This window comes from Sinocyclocheilus anshuiensis, unplaced genomic scaffold, assembly GCF_001515605.1.
Source record: "Sinocyclocheilus anshuiensis isolate Anshui unplaced genomic scaffold, SAMN03320099.WGS_v1.1 scaffold1371, whole genome shotgun sequence".
NCBI classification, from domain to species: Eukaryota; Metazoa; Chordata; class Actinopteri; order Cypriniformes; family Cyprinidae; genus Sinocyclocheilus; species Sinocyclocheilus anshuiensis.
In genome coordinates this window covers 690,499-700,198 of record NW_015539833.1, presented here as the reverse complement: position 1 = coordinate 700,198, position 9,700 = coordinate 690,499, and the positions used below count along the sequence as shown (strand labels likewise).

Here is a 9,700-nt window from a genome sequence, read left to right as displayed (position 1 = left end):
TGTTAAACGGTTCAAAAGAAGTCCAATAAAGCGCATCCATCCATAATAAAAAGTGCCTCGCACGGCTCCGGGGGGTGAATAAAGACCTCCTATAGTGAATCGACGCATTCTTTTAAGAAATATATCTATATTTAAAACGTTATAACCACTTTTCTGTAGCTTGCGCTAACTGTCGTACGTGGAAGCCGTTCTGGGCGGATGACGTAGGACGTATGCGTAACACGTGCGCCGGTGTGAACATGCTAGTCTGGCAAAAAAACAACTTTGTTTACAGGAGCAAAGGAAAACCAGTCTGCTCTTGGCTTATATCGAAATCCTCCGACATTTTTCTTTACAAATCCTCGTTTTGTGCTTCTAATTCGTGACCAGTGTTTTGTTTTGCTCTCTCCGCTCCGCTTCCACATTCATCACTTCTCACCGGATCTTACGCTACGCCTACGTCATCCGGCGGAATGAATGCACGTACAACAATCAGCGGAAGCAATTCGTGACCGGTGTTTTGTTTTGTTCTCTCCTCTCTGCTTCCGCATTAGTCACTTCTCACTGGCGCTACCCATACGTCCTGCGTTGTCCACCCGGAATGAACGCGCGTACGACAGTTACAGGAAGTGACAGAAAAGTGTTTATACGTTTTTAAATATGTATATTTTTATTACAACAACGCATGGATTCGCTACAGAAGGCCTTCATTCACCCCCCGGAGCCGTGTGAGGCATGTTTTACTATGGATGTATGTGCTTAATTTCACTTCTTTTGGACTGATGAACTGTAACACCCGCTGAGTGCCATTCTATAGCTTGGAAGATCAAAGACATTTTTTAATATAACTCTGACTGGATTCGTCTGAAAGAAGAAAGTCATATACACCTAGGATGCCTTGAGGGCAGGGGAGTGCGATTATATATAGTCTGCGATAATAACGTAATTGTTGTTTTAACAATGTGCGATTTGACATTATCGAGTATATGTATCCCCCAATTGTAAGTCGCTTTGGATAAAAGCGTCTGCTAAATGACTAAATGTAAATGTAAATGTAAATGTAGACAATACAAGTTCGAACTAGGGGTGTGCGATATATATCGTTTGCGATAATATCGTAATTGTTGTTCTAACGATGTGCAATTTGACATTATCGAGTATTTTGCAAAAAACTTTCAAAACACCCCTACAGAGTGCATGCATACATTACATGAAGTCTAGACTAGTGCGCGTGCGCATTTAGAGTGCATTCTTTCACTACATGATTCAGTCTATTACAATACATTTAGAATGATCACAAATTCAAGACATGGGGGCAGAAAATGTATATATTTATACCACTTCAAATAGCCTATTTAATCAATTTCACTCAAAGAGTGCCATTTTTTTTCTCCAAAAATGACAATGATTACAAATGTGATATAGATTTTTTTACAACCGTTCAATAAACAAGAAGTTAATTAAGAGACTTACGTTTTAGACACCATATTTCCTGTTTTTGCGCTATTTCGACAACAAAAAATAATTCCAATTCCAATAATTCCACAGCCACAGCGCTGTTTTGCGTCTCTGAGCAACATGACGGTTTTTCGTTCCTGAATGAATCAACCGTTTAAATGATTCGGTTCAATCACATTCTCACTTATTAACAGTGACTTGCTGCCACCTACTGGTGGATTTAATTTCACATTCAGAGTATCTTTTGTTATTTCAATAATTTCAAATATCAGTATTCAAAGGATGATGGACACTTTTAGAAAAAAATGGCTTTATAAAGGTCAAAATGCCCATACAATGTAAAAATCAGTTAAAACTTATTGGAAAGATTAATTTCTATCAGTGTGAACTGACCACTGCACAGAACATGAAGAATATCAGAGGCAGAGTCAGCAGAGTCAGCTGTCCACGGCAGTCCTTAAGATACCAGCACAATAACACACTCAGCAAAATATAGTCTAATTATCGTTATCGATAAAATCCCAGAAAATATCGAGATATTTTTTGTTGTCAATATTGCACACCCCTTCTTGAGGGTGAGTAAATCATGGGCTAATTTTCATTTTTGGGTGAACTAACCCTTTAAGTAGTTTTTAGTCAGCTTGTCGCTAATGATTAGTTGGAGTGAGGTCTGGGGTTTTTAGGACAGTGGACTTTGTTGATTTTCAGCCATCACAGTGTGGTTTTGTGTGTTGTTGGAGCTCCACTACTATGGGCACTAAACAGAATTACAGAAACAATGACTGTTTTCAGACAAGTTTCTGACTTTTTCAATCTACCATTGTTGGGACAAATATATTCACCAGCCATGAATATGTTAAAGAAACTATGATTGTTTTTTTAGACTGTGGCTGGAATCATTTTATTACCATAGGCTATTTAAAAAAAAAAAATTGCATAATATTTGCTTAAATTAGAAACACTTGCCTTTTTAAATAATTTTAACCCTGCTTTCAATACTATTAATATTTTTTGTTATTTTTTTGTCGTTGTGTTAATTTCAATTTCATGAAATTTTCATGTATTTGTATTACAGATTTGTATTTGTAATCATTTTATGTACATTTTAATTCTAAAAATTAAAAGTCTTGATAACAAGTCAAATACATCAAAAGCAACAGCATCACACATAGTGGCAAAATACAATCAAAAACCTCCAGACATTTCATTCACAATCATCCTGCAATAAACAGCAGACTTTGACCTGGTTAATCTTTCACTACAAAATCACATTAGCTTCTAAATACCTTAGATTACCACTTTCTTACAGAAGGCGTGTATTGGGTCGAATTGTTCTGTGACCTTCATTGCCCTGCACTGCAGAAAGACTCATTACTGTGAATGACACTGAATGGGATTACTGTTGAATGGTGGACTGCATCGTGCTGACTGCATGAGTCTAATTAAAAGTTTTTTCCTCTAAAGGGCTTGTTTTGCTGGTTATTAAACAGATTTTGTGTTGAATCATTCATAGTCTACACATGTATTCATGTACGTCAGGCCTCAAACATTTATGTCTGATTCATCAGTTTCACATCAGAAGGTGTATAATAAACAATAACCTAAAACATAATTTACTATCATTAATGTCTTTGAATGAGTTTTTCATTCTCATCACTAACAAAATATTTGTTGAAATGTCTGCCAGCCAGTCTTGCTTTGTTGAATGTTATAAAAATGGTTTACTTAGACTAATATAATTCCTATTTTAGAGGGCTATGTATAAATAAACTTTTTCTTGAAAATTAATTGTCTTTTTATTCAGGCTCAAAACAAGCAGACAGGCATTTTTGCTGCTGCAAAGGTGATTGACACCAAAACTGAAGATGAGCTGGAGGACTACATGGTGGAGATCGACATCTTGGCACCATGTGACCATCACAATATTGTCAAGCTGCTTGACGCGTTTTACTACGAGAGCAAACTGTGGGTGAGTGTGAATTTAGTTTATGTTTTGTTGTTTCCTTGTTACACAGATTTTGTTCTAATTGTGTTTTCCACATCAATAGTTTGGAATCTTACTTTAAAGGGGTCATATGATGCTTTTTTAAAGATCATTAACGCCTTCTTTCTTTGCGTGCACATTTGGGCGCATTATGCAAATATTCCCACATAGTGACCTAGATATATGGGGGCGTGTTAGAACGAGCCGTTTTAGGGGGGCGTGGCAGAGTCTTAATTTTGATAAAGAATATCTCTTTGGTTTTGAGACTTTAGTCTTTGCAACTTCAGGGATCTTATCTATGCACAATCAGCTTGTAACACTCCAAAGAGAAAGGAAAACTTGAAATCGCATCATATGACCCCTTTAAAAAATAAATTTTTTGGCCCATTGTTTAACGTTAGTCTGCTTCATATTTTATGGTGACTAGATAATCACCCTTGTTTACTACAAGAAAAGACATGGGACAAAGGAATAGGAGACAACCCTGCTTGCTTTCTTGTTGACTTAAACCATTTCCTTCCTGCGCAGTGGAAGTTTAAAAAAAGGTTGAAGTGGCCTTAGACAGCTCTCAGGTCACTTCAGTCCAGCTTCATTACAGTATGGACATTAGAGACTTGGATGTTCAAATAATAAGGACATGTACATATTTTTATACTTCACCTTGAAATCAGAAGTATAAATACTGTAATACATAATTTAAAAAAATAAATAACTCATAATTAATGGCAGTACAAAAATACTATCTTGATGTGTGTACATATGTACATTACCATTCAAAGATTTCCTTCAGAAATCATTCTAATTAGGGCTGCACAATTAATCGAATTTCTAATCGCGATTACAATTACGGATGCCACAATTACGTAATCGTTCAGAGCGGCAATTAATCGTTCAAAGTACACTTATGTTATTCTGCGTGCTTAAGATGCGTTTTTTTCTTTCTACATGTTATCTTAAGGGGTTTTCCCATTATTTTAATTTTAGTTTTAGTATAACATTATAATACCATTCATATTTTTGCTTTTTTATAATTTAAAGAAGAAACCAATCCGATGTTTAGTTGACATTTGAGGCTTAATACTATAGAAAAGCACTAAAAGTTTTTCAGTTAGAATGTTTTCAGCAAAAATACGGCATGCAGTTGCATAAAACAATGGTATAAACATCATTCAATGTAAATTGTGATAATCATAATTAATAATCGCAATTACAATTTCAAGGGAATAATCGACAATTATGATTTTTGTCATAATCGTGCAGCCCTAATTCTAATATGCTAATTTGATGCTCAAGAAACATTTCTGATTATCATCAACTGCTGTGCTTGCTTAATGTTTCTGTAGAAACTGTGATTTTTTTTTTTAAAGGTTTTGATGAATAGAAATTGCATTTATTTGAAACATCAAGTAATATCAAATCTTTTTCATGTGGCATTGCTGAATAAAAGTATTAATTTCTTGGAAAAAATCTTAGTAGTAGTGTAATATACAATTACAATTATTTTTCTAGTGCTTAATTGTCAATGTCATACTGCCAAAAATTTAAATGGCCTTCAAATTAAGCTCCATTTCAGGTGAAATATGGTTTATTATTTACTTTGATTTGAAAGTGAATATGACCTGTACATGTTCTTCAAAAGTTTTATGAGATTTACCAGAAAAGCAAGTCTTAGAATCACAATATCTACTGTCAGTGCATTTTCTCACAGTCAGAACAGTGCCTGTTTTCTTCATCTGCCTCATTGTGTACTGAACAATGTGTACTGGAAGAGGTGTGCATATTTTACTGTGATCCTGCCATACACCAGGAAATAGACTGATATCAGCCTCACCCATTTTTGTATGAAGATGTAGGAGGGCTTTGATTTAGCTGTGATTCAAGGAATGTTTAAACTGGATTATTCATCAGCCATTTCTAGCTTAAGCAGAATAAATAACACATAAGTATCAATAAAGCCATTCAGTATTCCATGTAAATTAGTTTCCTCTAAATTTGATTATATTAGCAGATAACATCAATTTCATATGCCACTTGCTTTGACGTTTTGCAATATGCAGTGACATTTAGGCATGTCCACATACAAATTGGGGCCTCTCTGTGTGGTAAATATGAGGCTTAATAATGCATTCTGTCATCCAGACAGTGGGATCAATGGAAATAAACATTCCCATTCTCATCTTGTGCATTGAGTATGGCCATTGTAGTTCTGTGACTGAATGACCGCTCTCTGTGGGCTGTTGTGTTCTCGTAGCTGCCAGTCTAAAGCAACATCTCACCCACAGTGACACAGCGCTCGAGAGAATGAATAACGCTGACTGTTCTGAGTACTGCATCAGTGTATGTACACAGTAGTGTAGGGATCAGACATTAACACTGTTTAAAAGCTGCATGTGTTTCTTGACTGAAGCCATTTGCACTTTTCAAAAAAAATGAGCTCATTTTGAGTCAAACATCATAACCTACGGTGAACAAGCAAGTAATCCATGCTTATTTAGTGAAGTGTTTAGACTGATTCAGTCTATGATTCAACCAGATGACTCCTCTGATTCATTTAAAAGAACTGCACTGATTCTGAGTGAGTGAGGACAACACAATTTGTGAAAGTTTTGTTGATATATTTTACTTTTCAAAGGTTTGGGCTCTGCATGTTATGGAATATTATTTCAATATAAAATAGCTTTTTTTCTGTTTGAATATATTTTAAAATCATTTATTCATGTGATTTTTCAACCTCATTACTCCAGACTTCAATGTCTCTTGATCATTCAGAAAATATTCTAATATGTTGATTTGATGATTGAGAAACATTTATTTCTATTATTAATGTTGAAAACAGCTTTATTATTATTATTATTATTTTTTTTTTTGGAAACCATGATACTTTTTTCCAGGATTCTTTGATAAATATAAAGGTTAAAAAACAGCATTTGAAATCTTTTATAACATTATAAATGTCTTTACTGTCTATTTTACCAATTGAATGCATTGTTGGTGAATCTAAAAGTATTATTTCACAAAAAGAAATAAGTAAATAAATAATGACCACAAACTTTTGAATGCTAATGTACTATACAATTCAAATAATTTTTCTAGTGCTATATGATATACAGTACATAACTGTTTAAAGTTTTGGGGTCTGTATTTTTATTGTTCCCTAAGGCTGTTAATTTGATTAAAAATACAGTAAAAACATTGTAATATTGTGAAATATCGCAATTTAAAATAACTATTTTTAATTGCCAATGACATACTGCAAAAAAATTGAATGGCGGTCAAATCAAGTTCAAAGGAAGTTCAATTAGAACAACATTTATTTGAAATAGAAACGTTTGTAACATTATGAGTGTCTTTTCTGACACTTTTGATCCATTTAATGCATACTTGCTGAATAAAAGTATTAATTTCTTTAAAAAAAAAAAAAATCTTTATCCCAACCTATTGAACTGTACTCTATTTCATAAGTTCATAACTCGCCTAAAATATATGTATGTTGCCACTCCTGACTTGCAATGCAGGAAACAGTTGTTGTTCAGTATTGACTATGTGAGCAGTCTCTACCAGTACCTGCCCATCCTCTCTCCAGATGACCCCAGCCGTGACCCCTTCATCCGCCTGGTGTTCACGGAAACTCTCCTGTTCTAATCCTATTAGGACAGAAAGGACTCAATTCAGGCACTGCGCTAATGTGCAGAAAGCTTTGGTCCTTCCTCGTGCTCATACAGGCCTCTCTAGCTTGATCCTGTTATGTCATCCACCATATTGAGGTGCAAGAAAATCCTTCAAGGCTCAGCAGCTTCAGTGACCAATCATGACCCTGCAATGCAGCGCTGTTGACCAATCACAGCCCTGCGAAGTGAATTGTTTTGTAATAATGTGGGCTAGTGTGTCCCTGTCTTTCCAGGTTTGGATGTTGTTAAAGTGGAGTTCTGGTTTTATCCATCGATTTGCAACAAACTCGAATGTGTTTGTGTGCTGAACTGAATGAGAGTTCTAGATTTTGTGTGTGTGTTCCCATGTGCACAAGCATAAACGAGTGAGTTGAGTGAACAATGGCTTTCTGAATGAGTGCATCTTGTCTGTTTTTTAAACCACTGGCTGCAGGTTCATGTAGGCGTGTTCATGACAATAGGATAAACAGATCTGTCTACTAAACATAATGCTGCTATTGTGAAATAAAGACAGTATACTAATCTCAGTCAATCTGTCTTGTGCAGTGTAATGCAAGCAGCCATGCTTTTGTAAAACAGTGTGATTGTGTTTTAGGAAAGACCCAGTTTTATGTTCGCCGTGTTTCTGTCTGCAGATCCTGATAGAGTTCTGTGCCGGTGGAGCCGTCGATGCTGTCATGCTCGGTGAGTTCGCACAAAGTGTTTGACATGCAAGACTGCATCAGGAAAAGGTCACTTACAATGACCAGTTCCTTGTCAATAGCCAAAAACACATTTAATTTCTTAAAGGCGAAGTTGAACTTTAAATGCGCATTGATTATTCTCACCATTTGCATGACCTGTTAAAGCAATCAGTTCAGTTTACGTTATTAGTGTCTAAATATAGATTTGTTTTGTAGCGTAATACCATAGTTTATGAATGAGGGTCAGAATGATTATTTTTTTGAAGGAAATTAATATTTTAATTTATCAAGGATGCATTAAATTGATCAAAAGTGACAGTAAAGACTTTTATAATGATATAAGTAAATGCTGTTCTTTTGATCTTTCTATTCATCAAATAATCCTTAAAGTATCACTGTTTCCACAAAGATATAAACAGTACAAATGTACAACATTGATAATAATAAGAAATATATCTTGAGAAGCATATTAGAATGATTTCTGAAGGATTACGTGACAATGAAGACTGTTGTAATGATGCTGAAAATTCAGCTTTGCATCATATAAATAACTTGCATTAATTATTCAAATGTATTAAAGTAGAAAACGCTTAACAATTTAAAAATGTAATAATATTTCTCAATACTACTGTATTTTTGATTAAATAAATGTACAAAAGATACATTGAAAAACATTACATCTTACAGACCCCAAAAGTGTATGCTGAACGTTGCGTCTTTTTTTTTTTCTTCTTTAAAATGTGTGTTGGAAACACATCACAATATAAAAATGTTATTTAAACACCGTTTAAAAATAAAACCGAAAAAACAATGATCCTTAAACCAGTTTCCACATTAACCTGTCACACATTAATAATTATTTAATTATTTATATCTACTAAAAACCTTTTTGGCAACTATATATAAATTACTCAATGTAAATACACATTTAATCCAGATATTGCATAGTAATTCCTGAGGCAGTTCACTCAATGTAATTGCTTCTCGATCCATGTTTGGCACAGGTAGTAAAATGAGACAGCAGGGCTTAATGGAGGGTCAAACAACCAGTCCGTAATGACACTGATTTAAGTTTTCACAAATATTGTGTTTCTAGTATTTTGACTAAAGTTAGCTTGCAGTTTAGTTAGTGAGTCATATGTTGATTGGCTTGGGCTGATTCAATTAGTTAATTCAGTGTAGGACTCATCAGGCCGATACAGACTGGTAACTCCTGAGTTTGCATTGAAAGAATCGACTTATGCAAGAAATTTAAAAATCAACACATTTTATATGCCTAAAAACTCGGATGTTAGAAAACAGGTGATCTTATTGTAATAGTATATGTAAATTGTTAAATCTTTGTATAAGTGTGTTTGTGTATGGTAGCATTTCCCTGTTCATGCTGTGTGTGTGTGTGTGTGTGTGTAGAGCTGGAAAGGCCTCTGACGGAGCCGCAGATCAGGGTGGTTTGTAAGCAGACTCTGGATGCTCTGCAGTATCTGCATGACGGCAAGGTGATCCACAGAGACCTTAAGGCTGGAAACATCCTGCTGACACTCGACGGAGACGTCAAACTGGGTGAGTGGGGTTTTAGGGAGCGTTTAGAGGGGCGGATGCATGTGCAGCTAGTTAATCATCTCAGGAAGTTTGTTCTCTTGAGTGACGGTGGAGTGTTTTTAGTTTTGTTGCCCATCAGCTACGTATACCTGAGTGCAGCGGGAGATTTCAGCCATTTTGCATGATGAGCAGTTTCACAGTCACGTGATAACATAGTAGAGCAGGGATAGGCAACGTCGGTCCTGGAGTGCCGCTGTCCTGCAGAGTTTAGCTCTAACCCTAATCAAACACACCTGAACAAGCTAATCAAGGTCTTCAGGATTACTAAGGCTTTAGAAAAGTTCGTTTTTTTTTTTCAGGGTTGGAGCTAAACTCTGCAGGACATCGGC

The 9,700-nt window shown here is 35.3% G+C and overlaps 1 protein-coding gene across 1 annotated transcript in view; it reads left to right on the top strand.

Annotated features, from left to right (window-relative positions):
- LOC107684308 (serine/threonine-protein kinase 10-like) overlaps nucleotides 1–9,700 on the top strand; it is a 25,656-nt gene that overhangs the window by 2,703 nt on the left and 13,253 nt on the right. The window contains exons 2-4 of the mRNA XM_016480541.1: nucleotides 3,242–3,406; nucleotides 7,725–7,773; nucleotides 9,183–9,373. Of these exons, the coding sequence (XP_016336027.1) occupies nucleotides 3,242–3,406; nucleotides 7,725–7,773; nucleotides 9,183–9,373 (405 nt within the window). The remainder of the gene's footprint in view (nucleotides 1–3,241; nucleotides 3,407–7,724; nucleotides 7,774–9,182; nucleotides 9,374–9,700) is intronic.